General features: G+C 35.3%; 3 protein-coding genes across 3 annotated transcripts; all 3 read right to left on the bottom strand.

The window, feature by feature from the left end:
* Positions 1-986: 986 nt before the first annotated feature.
* LOC104902018 (equilibrative nucleotide transporter 8) lies at positions 987-2,969 on the bottom strand. The gene is made up of 2 exons (XM_010689661.4): positions 2,456-2,969; positions 987-1,824 (listed from the first exon to the last, which is right to left on the bottom strand). The coding sequence occupies exons 1-2, from the start codon at positions 2,967-2,969 to the stop codon at positions 1,124-1,126; spliced, it is 1,215 nt and encodes a 404-aa protein (XP_010687963.2). The 3' UTR covers positions 987-1,123.
* Positions 2,970-10,798: 7,829 nt separating this feature from the next.
* On the bottom strand, positions 10,799-12,277 carry LOC104902016 (hypothetical protein). The gene has a single exon (XM_010689659.3). It carries the CDS (start codon positions 12,030-12,032, stop codon positions 10,887-10,889), a length of 1,146 nt encoding a protein of 381 aa, XP_010687961.2. The 5' UTR covers positions 12,033-12,277; the 3' UTR covers positions 10,799-10,886.
* A 1,582-nt stretch (positions 12,278-13,859) lies between these two features.
* LOC104902017 (aspartyl protease UND) lies at positions 13,860-15,059 on the bottom strand. The gene has a single exon (XM_019251336.3). It carries the CDS (start codon positions 14,937-14,939, stop codon positions 13,869-13,871), a length of 1,071 nt encoding a protein of 356 aa, XP_019106881.3. The 5' UTR covers positions 14,940-15,059; the 3' UTR covers positions 13,860-13,868.
* Positions 15,060-17,540: the final 2,481 nt, after the last annotated feature.

Genomic DNA, 17,540 nt, shown 5'->3' with positions numbered 1-17,540 from the left:
GTTTTTGACCATTTGTATCATTAGTTATGTGTTAATTAAAATAAAAATTCCAAAAATTATACATTAAAAAAACCCAACTAATTTCCACATGTTAGAATAAACATAAAGATTATAATAGACAACCAAAGTTGGTAACACTGGATTGCCCAAAAGCATGTGTTGTAGATTTGTAGCTATCAAAAGGTGAACTGGAATAAACATAATAGACCTAATATCAATATGATTATAGAATAATGTGTTAAAACGGAGCTTGATAGCTAGCCATGTCAAATTCTTGCATTAAACGTGTTACAAAAGGGTGCTGTAGTGTTTGATTAATGCGGAACAAATCAATGAAATAATAAGACTGGGAAAAACAATAAAGAAGATAAACAAAAGAACACGAGGATTTACATGGTTCTGTCAAAATAAACCTACGTTCACAGGTGGGGGACTCGAGAGTTTCTTCACTGTAATGGAGAAAAATAGAGAGAATAATACAAGGAGTCCTAAAATACTAGAGGCTTTTAGTATGTCAAACAATGATCACCAAAACCCACAGGCGAAACGAAATTCCTTTCTACAGTTCTTCGTAAAACAGCCATAACTTTCTTGTTTCTCAGCGGAATTGGGCATATGACCTGTTGTTGGAAAGCTCTTGGAACAAGCTATCACCTCCAATTTGAATCACGTAAAAACCATTTATAGATTGAGAGATATGTCCATTCAAAGTCAGCCTTATGCCATTTTCACAAGATTTCAAGTCACAAATAACAAAACAACTTAACTCTAATAGCTAATGTCTAACGTAGTAAAACAACTTATAACGACGACATGAACAGTTCAAAGCTTCTACATCTAGTTTTGCCGAATCACAATGTTCAAGGTTAAACTTGATTTTAGGCCTATCTTCGGTTTCAGTCTCATGATAATCGTATAATTTTTTTTTTAATTATTTATTTGACAGGAAGGAAAAGTGCAGTTAAGTTCATCCTTTCACCCAAGGATAAATTTCAAAATAATGTAATTAATAAGAAAGCCAAAACAAAATTTGATCAATTTCAGTACAATATAGGAATAACTTTAAGGTCTAACGCTACTATGGCTGACAATAGCTATGTACTACTACTAAATCTGGCATATATCATATAATCCAAAGCCAACCAAGAACAGAACCACCAACCAAGCCAAGTCCAAGAGCCACAGCCATGACTACAGCAGCCGTCTCTGCCTCCAACGCACTCACTGATTTCGGAGTTAAAATCATAAGCGAACTCGTTAGAAACCCATTACTCATACCAAGCATGAATGTCAATAACAGTGTACTGACTTCAGTCTGAAGCCACTTTGGTCCATGAAGAATCAGTCTGAAAGCAGGATAAAACATGACTCTAGACAAACATGCCCATGTTACTTTATTTATGTTGCTCGGAATCATGAAAGCAGTTAAGGATTTCCCAGCTAAGTCAGAAATATTATAGACCATTATGAGCAAAATTGGGTACCAGTCTTTAAGTAGTTCAGATTTCTGATTGTCATCTGAAATGAATCCCGGGAAAATTGATAGTGTAACGACATAGAGTGATAGGATCCCGAATGATGGAAATAGGATCTTTTTAGCTGTGTGACAAAGTTTAAGGTTTGAAGTGGGAGGACTGAGATGATGGTGGTTATTGTAGTGTTCTTGCATTACAGGAAGTGTGAACAGCAGGTTGCTGCAGAGTGTGCAGATTAACAAGATGGCCGCACTTACAATGAAGTAGAAATGCGCGCTTGTTTTTAAGCCTTGCGGATTATCAGGAAGTGATGCCTTTGTTATGATCCTCAGCATTGTGACTAGAACTCCTGCACATTCATACATGGATGTAATTATATGAGATCAGATAGTCATATATTTTTGTACTTGAAGGTAAACTTGTAATCATCGAATAATCTTAGAGTCGTGTATGATTGAGGATTTGAGGTGGGTAAGTGATCACTGGATCAAAACCAGATTTAACACAACACAATTCCATTTCCTCTTAACCATGAAATTATTGACTAATTTTGACGAATCTAACAAGACTCAAATGTGACCAAAACTAGATAGACTTAAACCAACCAAATAGAATGATTAAAATGATTATCAGTTTTCAACTGTATAACAACTGATTTGATACAGATCTGAATGACTTCCTCTGTTTTCCCTCTTGGAAACTGTCTATAAAAACTGATTTCATTGCTTGTAAGTTGTAACTTTCATTTTAGGACCTATATCCTCTATATTCATTCTTCAATAACATCGCAGTAAAAGTGGATGCTAGCTATCTTAGTTGGTAAACTCTTGTGGGGGTTGTCGGCGTCTAAGACTTGGGATCAGATCTCGTCTACATCATTACCCATTGTTATTTACTATCAAAAACATAGCAGTGCAGGAAAGAAAAAAAAACACAGATACATTGTGGGGTGGAGGGAAGAGTTGGAGTATTTTTTTAACCTGAAGAAGCAGTTCCGGCAAAAACTGCCTGCATATACTCCTTGGGTAAATTTCCTGCAGAACCTATCAAGCTTCCTCCGATCAACCCATCTGCTAAACCACAGACAACCACAGCTGCCACAGTCATGACAAAGCTCCCATTAGACTTCACAGACGATCGATTAGCCCAGTCGATTGTCGGAGCTACCATTAAAGAAAACACAAACATAGAAAGACCAACATTCATCCTGAGTTTAAAGCTTGTTTTTCTTCTCATGATCATGCTGCTATCTTTTTGGGTCTTAATCATCATCAACAAGATGATTAGTGAAGAAGTCATGTATGCAACTGAGAAGACTCGTTCGACGTGTTTTGATGGATAAAGATACTCGAAGTAATCTATGGCAGTGATAAATGTGTTCCATGGAAGAAGATATCCAGCTCCTAGAAAGAAATGGAGGATGTATGCAATTTTGTAAGTGTCTTTTATTGGCTCATTTGTTTGTACTTCATCAGCATTTTTTGTAGCTTCCATCTATTCTTTTATGTATTTTTTATTGAGTTAGGGGTGAAAGTGAATTTATGAGTTTTAAGTATATTATATACTGTGCTTGTGGAATGATACTTCATACTAAAAGGTCTCGTGTTGGACAGGGTTTAAGGCTCCGTTTGGTAGGGCGTAAAACGTTTTCCCGGAAAACTATTTTCCTCTATTTTAGTTTTACATTGTTTGGTTGGCAAAAGAGTGTAAAACCATTTTCCTTTGGGGTAAAATTACTCTCCCAATGATGGAAAACCATTTTCCTTTCAAAATGAAGGGAAAACTATTTTTCCTTATCTCTCTTGTACACACCTCTCACTACCTCCTTACTTTCCCTTTCATTTTCCTTTCATTTCCTCATTTTTCTTACATGTAACCAAACAACGGAAAACTAATTTTGGAATTGTGTTTTCCATTGTAAATTGTTTTCCATGAAAATCATTTTACACTGAAAATATTTTACGCCCTACCAAACGGAGCCTAAACACGAGTGCGTGGAGTATAAATGACTAAAGCAATGGTGTTCAAGTATCAGTCCTAAGATAGGATTGTTAGAAATGACAATGGGTCGGATCACACCAGATTTTCCAAACTCTATATTCGAACCACCTGTGTTATAACTAGAATTTTTATATATTGATTGTTATATTATGATGTCAACACCGGCGGATGATTTGATGACAATTCAATCTAATAAACACGTTTTGGACTCCTGAGCCCATTAGATGATACTAATACAAATTGGGAAAACGACAAACTTAAAATTCAAAAACCTCTAAGAAGTATCAAACATTAGGATAGCGTTGCAATCATATACTTCCTCCAGTTTTTATTAGTTGACCCATATCTTTAGACACACTTGTCGATCCATTAACTTGAAGCTTAATATATGTAACTATCACTAATAAAAAATTACCTAAAGTTCATATTTTGAACATATATGAGACGATTTTAACAAAGATCCCACCTAATTCTTTTGCATAATACAAATAGATGGTCAAAATCATGTATGTGAATAGTGTCGAAGTCAAAATGAGTCATCCAATAAAAAACGGAGGAAGTATATTTTTGCTGAGTTAGGCCATGTATCACAAAACCGATCAATGAAAATTAATGATTATCAATTGTCATGTTACCTTTCTACTCATGTTACTGGTTCGATTAATTGTTACGTGACTAAGTCCATTAACACGTTGATGTTATGGTGTCTAGGTCACCTAATAAACACATATTGTAATAAAATACCATGTAAACAAGGTTCAGCACAAACAGAATTTGAAGCTCTGGATTTGAGACATAAGATTATATAATATACGGGAAAAGCTAACAAGCCTTTCAGGCGCTGTACAACAATAACATATACTGTTTTTATTCATACAATTTAATTTAGCTCTATTAGGGAAATTAACTATAAACAGAAAAATGTTAAATATATTTCCTCAAAAAGAAAAAAAGTAAATATCATAATAAAGTGGATTATTGATTGTTACGAACGAAGATGTAATATCTTGACGTTGGTTTTTCAGTGATAATTGTTGTGGTGATGAGATCCCACATAAATGGCAAATATTCCCCATATTGAATGGCCAATTTAATTGCTTGACAACTCTGCTTTTCTATTCTAAGATTTGATTGATGGATTCTAAGAAATTCGTATAAATTAGGTATGCCTAATGCCTATGTTTCATACTTCATGGCCTCTTTTCTCGTTCGTGGGGACGGCCATCGGATGGGTAATATTAGAAATACCCTTGTGAGTTGTGTGCGATATTCCTGACTACTGGGCAGCGATAAGTATTCTAAGGAGCTTGAATTGGCGTTTCATGGTTAAATGTAAAAATAACATTTAATAAAATTTTTGGTATAAAAGTTAAGTTAAATTGGTATTAAAATAGAGTCACTTGATATCAAAATAGCGTCGTTGTGATATCAATATCAAAGTAACTCTTACTTGGTACCAAAGTTACATTTTGATACCTCTTTGACTTAGATTTGGTACATCTATTTTGTGTGAAACGTCATCTTGGTATTTCACTATGAGTTACCACTTACCAACACTTCCTCTATAATAGGTCATCACTTGCACATATGTGTCCTGCTTGGTGATTCAAGCACTCAAGAGTGTGTTTGGTTGGATGCAAAATCATCTTTTAGAGGAAACCTCAATTTTATGATTTTTCTTTGTTTGGTTGCAAGGAAATTAACTTTTTTTTTAAAACCATTCTCCTTTCTTTGTGTTGTGTTATTGTTTGATAGAGTGGAGGAAAGCTAGTGTGACACCTAGCTTCCCTATAGAAAAAAAGTTTCATCCTTGAAAAATGAAGTTCAACTTATATTTTCCCTTCCATCCAAATCAAATACATGAAAGTGAGGAGTATAGTTTTTTTGGAAAATATTTTCTTGGAAAATACTTTGTTTCCAACCAAACACACTCCTAATCTAAATTTTAAGTACGAAAACACAATTAGGAAAATTTCCACTGGTATACCCGTACTTTTCCATAATTCCCAATATACCGAACTTTATTGACGCTGCAAACCATGATTTTTTCATGGAATATTCCAGTAAGTAGTGGAGTATTCCGTTAGTTAATAAATAAATAAAAGAATTAAGCTCGATTTGAGTGAATCGGTTTGCGTGCCGAAAAAATAGTTCGATCTAGGTTTAAGGGATCATTTTAACCCTTAGTATAAATTTGAGATCGAAATTTGTAAAAACGATCAAATTCGCCTCGATTTGCGTTCTAGAAACATCTTGATTTACACGCAACGACAACTAACGACCTTTTTATGAAAAAAAATCACGTATGGGAAGATGAAAGAAGTTCGGATATGCCATTGAGAATTTTAAAAATTGATGTGTACTACTGGAATTAAGAGAAAGTATGAGTATAGCAGTGGGAATTTCCCAAAAAAAATATAATAAACCAACAATATAATAATCATTAATCAAATTTATTTTCTCTATCTTTAGTCATTTTGATAAATTAATCTTTTAAGGATATGGAAGATTTATATTATGTTCCATTATATTCACTATAGATACGAATATACGATGATTAAAATACATTTATTTCACCTTAATTTTTTTGAACTTAATCATCTAAACTAAATTTAGTCGATTTATTAAAACTTATATTTAGTTTTTCAATTTGAAGAGAATACACTCTTAATGTGAAATTACTTAACATCTATTATTGAAGAGTATATGTACCCATTCATCTTAGCGAAACTTTTGAGAAACCAATCATGAAAACACTAGACTTTTAAGGTGCATGGACATTGCCTAAAGAGGTGTCTGACTTCATTTGTATAGCTCGAAGCATTAGCCATTCATTCAATTTTTAGGGAATCTAACTATCTACATCAAGAACATGGGCATGGGATATTTGATTAATCATCGTTAAAGTTGATATCTTTGTCATACATATCTATTGCCAATCACATAGACTCCACCAAGTTGATAACGTTCTTACATTTTCTTTCATATCGTCCTCCACCGTACCCTTCACTCCACCAAGTTGTGTTACTTTTATATTTTCGGTTTCTTAATCTTTCGGGGGCGGAATCAGAATTTCATTTGATGAGACTAAAAACATTTTTTTAAAAAAGTGAAGTTTACGATATAAGAAAAGTATAGAAAAAATTAAAAAAATTATAGAATTTCAAATATTCTTTTATTAGTATTATTAATAAGAAATTTTTGAGGGTTGTTTCCCAAGCAAATTTGTTTGGAATAATTGACAATGCTACTACCTAAAATAAAGGGGGCAAGTTTGGAGAATTAAAAGAACAATTTTTTTGATCGGTTGAGAGTCTTGAGACAATGATGGTAACACAACATCATCTATCTTAATTCTTACCTATGCTTGGAAAATATTAGGTTGTCCTTGTCCACATCTAATTTTCCTCTTTCTATATGTAACTCTCCCACAACTATTTAACATAGGGAAAAAGTTCTAAAATACTTCCTCCGTTTCTTTTTACTCGCTACACTTCTCATTTCACGGACTCCTAGACAATTTTTGGAGAAGAAAGAGGTAGAGAGTAAAAAGAAAAGGGACCCATGTGGGAGGAGAGAGATGGAGAGAGTTTATTGTCCAAAAAAAAAGTGTAGCAAGTAATGTGAAACTTCCCATAATGGAAAGTGTAGCGAGTAAAAAGAAACGGAGGAAGTAAGAAGTTCACGAATCATAATGAGATGGGTTGATAACTTGATATGCCTGTCTTGGGGGTAGAGACCAAATATTTTGATTGGACAAAAATGAAAAGAACTATAAACTTCTAATTATTGGTTGAGTTACTTATAGCACCACATCATGTACCAATAATAAATAAAAGGACACCATATCATGTGTGGTTCTTAAGATTTTTGTTATGTATAATAGAATTTAGAAACTAAATTTACTAATCAAATTGAAAGAAATTCAATTCTAATATGGCAAAACCATTATTGTTGAGCAGAAATAACCCTTTTAAATAGGCAAATACCCTATATCACATCATTGTCTGATGCAGCGAGGGGGTCTTACAGCCTGATATAGTTTTGATGTAGAACTAGAGGTGATTCAATCGATTGACACGAAGTACTAACTGCCGTCCGTTGCAATCCCGCACAAAATCCTATCAACAAATCAACTTTCAGCTGGAGCCAGGGTCCAAACGCCACTAACACATAAAGAAACCAAACTAATACACCCATCGTGAAGGAGTGGTTACTAATGAATTAAGGTTTTGGTAATTGAATTATACTTGCAATTTGCAACTAATGATTGACATTGATGGATGTCTATTATAAGATAGTGTGATCCGATCTAGAAACAACTCAATAACTTTTATCTCTATTATATAAGGCAAGGAAGGAGGTGATCCCCTTTTGAAATGACTAGAATAAACTTTGATCATTTAAAATAACCTTTTTTTATTTATAAAAAAAATGAAAAATGAGAATCAATGCATCTTGCCATATAGAATAAGTCAAAAATGGAATGTGCAATCACCATTAATAACTTGACACAAGTCACACAATCAATTCACGAAATTAGTTAGAATCTTCAATAAAAAAGTTAGTGATATACTCCCTCCGTTTCCTAAAGATCTTTCCTCTTTCCGTTTAAGGGTGTTTCCAAAAGATCTTTCCTCTTTTGCTTTATTCCTTATTTGGCAAAACAAATTTCCCTATTTACCCTCTCATGTCACTATCATATGGTCCACCATTACATTATTAATTCAATTTTACTCCCTTTCTCTCTCCTACTTTAACCCCTTTTTATTTGTTTATTTATCTTAACCCCTTTCTCTCTCCTACTTTTCTCATACCATGCTCCACACAACTTGATTTTCCTTGGTATCTGTAGGAACAGTAAGTGGGAAGATCTTTAGGAAACGGAGGGAGTATCCTGACAACATAATAATTCGTATTTACAAAGTTCAAACAATATCGTTTTACAATCATTAAAGAATTATAATAAACCGTTGACAAGGAATTATTAAATTCTCGATCAATTTTTTCAGTGACGGTATTGAACACTAAAAAAATCGATCAATTTCAATTTAAAAAGATTATTTCTTCTATAAAGAACCTCAATAATCGATATACGACTAGTCTATATATATACTACCTCCGTTTCATATTAATAGTTACACTTTCACTTTTGACACTATTCACAAATTTTCTTTTGACTATCATTTGTGAGTTATGGTTAAGAGAAAATATAGTCATGTGAGGTCTTGTTTGATTCGTCTTGATATGTAGTTTTAGAATATCGACTTTTTATATTTTTTACAAATACAAAATTAGAGATATAAAGGCTCAAAGTAGTGAATCGACGATCGACATGCGTAAAAAGTGTAAGTGTGACTATTAATATGAAACGGAGGTGGTATATATGATCTTTATAGAGTCGCTCAATTCTGAATTTACGCAACCTACGTTACCTGGTTTTGATTTCAAGAGGACTAGCTATATAGTCCAAAAGACCAAAACCTTTTTGAACTAGCGTTTGCACTTTCGCAAAAGTTTGCATTGATCTTTAAGGAATCTAGATCGAGAAACAGAGTATACTTCACATTATTATTCGATGCATGCCTTACCATGTACTATCAATAGTATCATATGCTTTTCACTCTTTATGAGTTTATCATAAATGTACCACAAATTTACTTTGACAAAAATATCAAAAAAAATTCTCCATCAATCACGATTAAAGTTTGCAGACTAGATACAAGTAGATTAGAAGCTTATATTCCCACATCCCTTTTCAAACCCAACAATCCTCTATTGTTTACCATGTAATACTTCCTCCGTTTTTATTTTACTTACAACGTTCCTCATTTTTAGCAATTTTCTATTACTTCCAACGCTTCTTTTTTGGTAATATATTCTCTTACAGTTGGTCTTGTAAGAGACCGTCTAATTTTAGTTTAAAATTAGGCACCCATACCCAATATTAAAAGGAGAACATGTCACCTTTTTTTTAATATAGTAATTAATTTAATCTATTTAGGGACCAAGTTAATATATTTCGCGGCCAATTTAATTTATTCAGTAATGACATTCTTTAATCTATTTAGTGAATAATTTAATCCATAGAGTGACTAGTTTAATCCGCTCGGTAAAACTAATGAGTTATTATTTTGAAATTATCTGTTGTAATTCGATAATCAAAAAAAAAAGGAAAGAGAAGAGAAGGGGTGACTAGGATAATGTTGGATTAGAGTGAAATGAAATGGACTTGTTAGAAAAATTCAATCTTAAATTCGTCTAATTTTAACAAGACCACCTATTCTAATAATTTGTGATTCTCTTATCATCTCTCGTAGCACATGAGGTTCTTTTTCTTATATCTCTATGCTCTACTTAATCCCTTGTGGAAAAGAAAATATTGCGAGTACTAGAAAACGGAGGTAGTATTCGTATGATCATGTACCCAAACTAGAGATGGCCAATAGTGCGGGACAATCCAACCCATTCAGCCCAGCCCACCTCATGGGCTGTGTGGATCGGGCCAGCAAAAAGCCCGATCCAGCCCAGCTCAAACCGTGAAATTGGTGGGTGGACCGTGGGTCAGATTTCTTGAGCCAAGCCCACTAAAGCCCACTACTAAAATCGCCCAGCCCGGACCATGGAACTGGTCCAGCCCGACCCATGAACCAGACCAGCCCAATCCAAGTAAATATTGAACTAAATTGTATAAATTTTAATCAACTTATATATATTTTAATCAAATTGCATATATTATAGTTCAATCAAATTTCAAAATAATTAACTTATTTATTAATATTAATATTTGTATATATTTTTAATTCTTTTTAAAGATTTTATGTAACAATAATGAATAATTTCAATTATTAAATAATTTTGAAAAAAAATATCTCATGTCGGTCCGTCAGCCCGATTCAGCCCACCAGGCCCATGAACCGTGAAAACCGGTAATAGACCGGTGTGGGCCAAGATTTTTCAGCCCGTGGACCAGCCCGCCCAACCCATGAATTTCACGGTCCGGTCTTGGGCTGTGAAATCTCAGCCCAACCCACTACGGCCCACGGTCCGATCCGGCCAGCCCAGCCCGCACCAGTGGCCATCACTAACCCAAACATATGGTTAAATATCCCTAATATAATGACTCTTTAAGCACAAAAAGTAACTCTATTGGGCGGACCATTATTTATCAAGAGCCAATGGATGATAGTTAATACAATTCCATTCAAAAAACACAAGTTTAGAGCCTAATCATCTGGTTTTTAAAGAAGCTCTCATCTACAGCAATAGATAATAAAACACCATATTATATATTTTCAAATGATCTTTTTTATTGCAAACTTAAGATTATTTATAATCATGATATACACACCCTAACAAAAAAAAAACTCCAAGAAATGACAAAAACCACCAAAAATGAATACTATATATCTAAATGGAGATAACCCTAGTATTTGTAATCTCAGTATAATCAACCTCATGTAACTCTTTCTCCACCTTAACAAGTCTTAACAAACTACCAGCACCTAAAATAGCTTTAGAATTAACATCATGCATAGCCCTAACATACAAACTTTTACAAGCTCTATAAGCTTTTTCACGCAACAATAACTCTTTTCCTTTATCTACTCCTAACAAACAATGCCCTAATATTCTAAGACAAGGTCCTAATAATTCCCATGGTAACAATATCTTCCCTTCACTATCTTCATCATCATCATCACCACTTTGTTTTCTACGCACTTTCCTATTACTATCACCATCATCGTCGTCATCGTCATTGTCATTGTCATCCTGGAGTACTTGTGGTCCAGCCCATTGGTCGAAGAACTCGCAAAAGTCGAGTTTCGACCCTAGAGGCATAACCCAAATCTTACTAAAAAAGAGCTCTAGGGCGACCCCAACGATCCTAGCCCTACGAGTAGATCGAACAGTACCATGTGGCTCAAGAGAAGGAGAAATGACGGCAATGTTAAGATCAGTAGAGTTGTTACGTTGAGGTGAGGAGCTTTCATGGTATATACTAGGGTGAGAAAGGTCAGGGACAGTGACAGTAATAGGCTGGTTGTTTCTCGCAGTGGTTTCGTGGGCGTAAAGAGCTAAAAGGATGGCTTCAAAGCCAGCTAAAGGTTGGCGTAGGCGACGAGTAATGCGGGTGAGGTAAAGGCCGGCTATAAGAGGTACAAAGCGTAGGACAATGAGTTGTAGGGAAGGATCGGAGGAGTGAAAGGTGTCGTAGAGCCAACGACAAAGGTGGTTATCGCCCGAGCCGGAGGAAGGTTGGCGGAGTAAGGAGGATATTTGGTTGGAGACTTCATGGGAAGTGAGGAGGATGAAGGCTGGGGGTGAAGGAGAGGTGGAGGAGATGGAGGAAGGAGGGGTGGGGAGGATAGAGATAAGCGATTCGAGGGCGGCTTGAACCTTTGTTGGGGAGGTGGGGATGGTGGTGGAGGTGGAGGTGGAGGTGGAGGTGGGGGTGGATGGTTGAGGTGGTGTAGAGGATAATGTGTTTTCTAAGGAATGTGATGTAGGAGAAGTGGAAGGGGAGGAAGGGTGGGAGTTTGGAGGAGTTGACATTTTTTTGTCTTTTTTTGGGATTAGGTGATTAAATTGAGATTATGAAAATGTTTTGTTTGTGTTGAGGAATTTTTTGAAATGTTGAGATGAGGGAATGGGAGTTATTGGAGGAGGAGAAAATTGAGGAGGAAATTAGGATCTCATATTCTTTATTACCTATTCTTTAGGCATAATAAAAGTTAGTTGCCAATTTTGTTGAAAAATTTCATTCTCATAAAACATAAACGGTGGGAAATGGAAGACTTTTTAATTTTTTTATTTTCTTATTATGCACATAAATGACTATTTTAGTATTTTGTATATAGTAGTGGTATATCATCTTGTGCTCATGTGTGGCTTGAAAGTTACGCTCTACGTGTGGTCAACCAATCACGAAACGTTATCGTGATGCATCTTCTATTTTTCATCTATTTAGAGATATTTTTGATTTTAGTAGTCTCTTTTCTTCTTTCTCTTGTTTTTATGTTAAAAGTAGAGGTGATCATTTTGGCCCGGCCCGGCCCGTTTTGGGCAGAATTTTTCGGCCCGCGGGCCGGGCCCGGCCGGGCCTGGTCGTTTTTTTTGGTTTTTGGGCGGGATTTGGGCAAGCTAAAAACGACTTTTTAGTCTATTTTTTGGCCCGCAAAAACCCGCTAAGCCCGGCCCGAAATAGCGGGCTTTGGACACAAAAATTCGCCCCGAATTTAGGCCCGGCCTGGCCAATGGGCAAATTTTTTGGCCGCGGCCCGGCCCGAACCCGGCCCGGCCCATGATCACCTCTAGTTAAAAGACAGGGTAATATTGTAGTCTATTTTGTAGCTAGATGGGAAATTTTTATGGACTCAGAATCTGTGTATATTGGGTGATTTTCCCAAAATCTAACCACTTTGACGGAGCTTGATTTAATTTGATTAATATATCGATCGTCTTTTCCCCTCGAAAAAAAATCTTGTGCTCATGTTGTTCGTATAGTTCGTATAATGGTCCATGATTAAAGAAACGGTTGGAGATAACTTGTAACAAATTTTTGACGCACTTTTGATTTTATACCTAAACAAACTACTAAGAGTCTGTTCTATTCGGCACAAAACAACTGAATTGAACTGAAATAAATAATGATATATGAGAGTAAAAGTATGTCCAGAACTGAATTGAATTGAACTGAAAATAAAATAAGCCCTGACTAATTGTCACTTGAAATATTCACCAGAGGATAGACGCTAAAAGACCTCCACATAGGATATATATAGGTTATATAGAAAATTTTATTGGCCTATGTGTGGTTTTTTCTATTTATTGTCATTGTTTCTAGTTAATCGAACAATTTAATATTGGAGATTAGTTTTGAATATCTCTTGCTTAGTCAATCTTTGCCATAGAAGTAAGAATTGGATTTGAGCCTTGCCCAACATTAAAGGATGCCACATCAGACACTTGGTGTCCTTGAAAAAGTACTTCCTTGAAATTAAATCTTGATGGTCCAATATGAGTTACTAATTGGAATAAGCGAGGGTAATTACTAATAATGCATATGCGGAGTCATGCATTCATATTACTAAGGCTACTCATGATATTATGCCAATATATACCAAGTTTATTAGCAATGTATATGCTGAGTTATTGACAGTTAAATTGGGCCTTTACCTTACACTATTATTACTATAGCTATTAGCTAACACACACGATACAGTAACATGATTTACACCAAAAGAAAAACACACATATTATTATATTAACATGATTAAAATACAATAAAAATTAATGAATTTGAAAAAACGAAGGGATGAATTGAACATGCAAATGGGTAAACTAATAAAAAAACAGATGGAATAAAGTAGAACCTTCATGTCATACGACTCATATCCAACAATGCTCATGAGAAAAATACATAGCGAAGTCATCTATATCGAGTGTATATCCTATATTCATATGCCTCATAAGATCACTACCAAAGACATTTTCACCTTGTTCCCCTCTCATGAATGCTAAGCATAGAAATTCATCAACTCGAGTCCATATATGAAAAGAGAACAAATCAATATTAGCAGTGTATCTAAACTGAAAAGTTACCTTAGCAACCTTGTCCAAATCAATGGTAAGCAAGTCAGTAGTCTTATAACAAAACTCACTTTTTCCATTCAATCTCTGAGGCCTGAACTTTCTAAGACTAGTCCGATTGATAGCAGCCATAAACGCGTCCATTAGTGGTGAGGAAAGAACACTCCAACTCGTACCCGTGTCAAACACCATATCAACAGGCAATCCTTCCTCTGCCACTAGAATTTGCTCCCCTGCCACAAACACATTAGTCAGGGGAGCCTCATAGTTTGTTGATTCCTGATTTAAGGCCAACTTAACCCCTGTAATGTTAGCTTCTTCACCAAAACCAATTATTCCAATATCATCTTCGAAGCGAGGAAAACAATGAGAGAATCTCTTCACCCCTAGCTTGTTCAATAACGTTCCCTCACGTAAGAGCCCTGCCATTCCTGGTGCGAATCCAACCAAGTTATCCGGGATGTTATTCGAAACTCCTACACCAAATGGTACTCCATCTAGTGGCATATACTCATCAAGTATAGGCCTTTGTTTAGGGAAGTAAAATGTCTCGGTTCCAACTATGCCACTTGAGCTAGATTGATCAAGATATCTCATTCGATACGAGCACGAAAATTCCTCTAGGGAACCTCTTAAGGCACGACATCCAGGGTATACATCACCATGTAAAGTTTCACAAATTTCGTCTCCACAGTATACATAGTTAAAAGATTTGGATGCAGTGTGATTGTAGTAAGGGAAGTTGCCTTGACTATAACAGGAGTCACAAGGAAAAGATTGGATCCATGTGAAGCTACTACCAGTATCAACTGCTAGCTCGGTCATTAACATTGGAGTTGATGTACTATTACTACCTAAACCTACTGCCATTACTACAATGCGGTAGATGCTTGAGTGTACATCTACATGACGTTGTTTCGAAGTCTCCGGTGATGGTTGTTGGTGGCGATATCGGTGGCGATTATACACGGTTGTGGAGAAAGAAATTGGTGTTTTGTAGGAGGGTTTGATTGTATGTGAAGAGATGGTAGAACATAGAAAGAGTAGGAGGAAAATGTAAGTAGGGAAAGTCATTTTTTTTGTTTACTTAATGGTGGTTTTGAATGTGAGCTAAAAATTCACAATTGGTAATAGGATTAGTAACTAGTAAGGATACAAGTATAAGCATGGTATTTTCACTATCCAACTAATTAGTTCTATAAGTGTGGATAAAAGTTCACACTTGCATTCATCACCAGAAGTTAGGTGCAGGTTCATATACTTGCTTTTGGGTTAATTAGTTACTTCCTCCGTCCCATAATATAGTGCCCACTTCATTTTTGGTGGGTCAAACTTTAAAATTTTTGACCGAATATTCTCATTTGTATATATAAAAAAACGTATTCATGTGGGATCGTTAGATTCGTCTCAATGTGTAGTTTCATAATATCAACTTTTTATATTTTTTATTAATACGGAATTGAAGATATTAAAGGTCAAAGTTACGTCTTAAAGACCGTGTAAAAAAGAAACAAGCACTATATTATGGAACGGAGGGATTACATGATTATACTTTTGTGCTTTGCCATATCTCCATTGACAAAAGAGTAATTTGATTTATACCATTGTAGCTGTCTTTAGTCGATGTTTGTACAAGTGAGCGGAATTTTCCTGTAAATATAAGTTTGTGGCACCTTCTTTTTCATATGGCTGTTAACAAGTGTACCGTTAGTATTTAGAACGTATTCGCATCTTTTATAGCCCCTCTTTAAGTAGTTAATTTTGACTAGATAAAACTAGTTAATGAATAAGACGCGCACGTAGTAGTCTAGTAAGGATAAAGGTCAAGTTATACTAAAAGAGCTTTTATTGGACACGGTTATTAATGTACAACAAACGAGATCTATACATTTGCAAAGTAGAAGAGATAAATATGGTAAAAATAGATTCACTTATGGTTGAGTTTATGTTTGCTCATTTTCACCCTCTTATTATCCCATAAAATATCCCTAGTATCTTTACTCTTCTATTGAGCCGCAACTTGCATAGTTAGACTTTGCTAATAATCTTGTACCTCCTTTAATGTTGATGCTCACCTCTAAGCTCCAGGACCATGAGACATGAGTTAATGTTAACTTTTGTGGTTGAACTCCATTAATGGAGTTTAGATAAAGAAATGGAAGAAACAGTAGAGAGAGGAAGAGAGGTGAGAGAAGGATAATAGGAAAGAAAAGTTAGAGACTACATTGTATAGTTTTTGATAAAAGTAAGTAGAATAGTACAACCTATCTTATTTATACTATTTACAATTAGTAATAAAACTAACACTAAGTAACTACAATAACTAAAACTATATATTCCAACACCCCCCCTCAAACTGGAAATGGTGAAAAGTATTTCCAGTTTGAAGTGGGAAGTATTATTAGATCATACAATGCGACGTGAACTGAGATCTACCAATCAACGTTGCTCTATCATGCCAACTCGACCAGTACAACAACCATATGCCATAAGCCCACAACTCCAAGATGAAATAGAAAGACAAAAGAACCATGAGTAGAACCACATATTGCATCAAGTTCAGCATCTCGCTACCCCAAAAACATCACAACTGCAACTACTACGTCACCAAAATACCAGTAAAGCACTGTGAAACTTCCTTTAATCATCATGCTAGCTGCTGCAAGTTTGCTACATCAGAGACCATAATTTGCTAGATGCGATGCGCCAACCTCGGGATGCTTTACTCCTAACCCCACATGGTTCCGAGACAGAGGTTGTCATCACTTTACCAATCACCACAACAACCTCAACATCAACACCAACCTCAACTGTAATCCAATGTAGCTCTAATAGGAAGAATATGCGGCAAACTAGGAGAATGAAAAAGAAGTACACCAACTGACTCGGATTTTAAGATGAGAAAGAAAATAAAATGTGAAAGAAGATTGTGTTTAACAATAGGATATCCATCAAATTCTCTGGAAATTTAACCTCGGCAATTTGACTAATAATCCTTATAGAACAAACTTTAGGATTTGAGTAAGAAGAGAAATATCTATCAAAACCACTATGGGTTAGAGGTTAAAGTCATAAGACTATCAAGGAGGTTAAAGTCATAAGACTATCAAAATTTGGAGGTTAAAGTCATAAGACTATCAAATGATCTCTATGGATCTTCAACAATGACCACTATGGGTCCAAAAATGACCTTTATAGGTCCAAGAAAAACCTCTAATGGGCACAAAAACAGACCACTATGGGTCATAACGAGCCATTATGGGCAAAATCAAGCCTCTATGGGCAATCAACAAGCCACTATGGGCAAAATCAAGCCTCTATGGGCAATCAACAAGCCTCTATGGGTAATCAATCAAGCCACTATGGGCAATCAATCAAGAAGAGGGAATATGGAAAGAATAAAAGAGAGAAATTAATGTGTTTAGAAGCTGAAAAAATAGAAGGAAAATGATCACAGAGGATTTGAAAATT

The sequence above is a fragment of the Beta vulgaris genome, chromosome 8 (genome assembly GCF_026745355.1).
Source record: "Beta vulgaris subsp. vulgaris cultivar EL10 chromosome 8, EL10.2, whole genome shotgun sequence".
Classification (NCBI taxonomy): domain Eukaryota; kingdom Viridiplantae; phylum Streptophyta; class Magnoliopsida; order Caryophyllales; family Amaranthaceae; genus Beta; species Beta vulgaris.
Note: the sequence above shows the minus strand (reverse complement) of the source record. Positions and strands in the feature narration are given on the sequence as shown.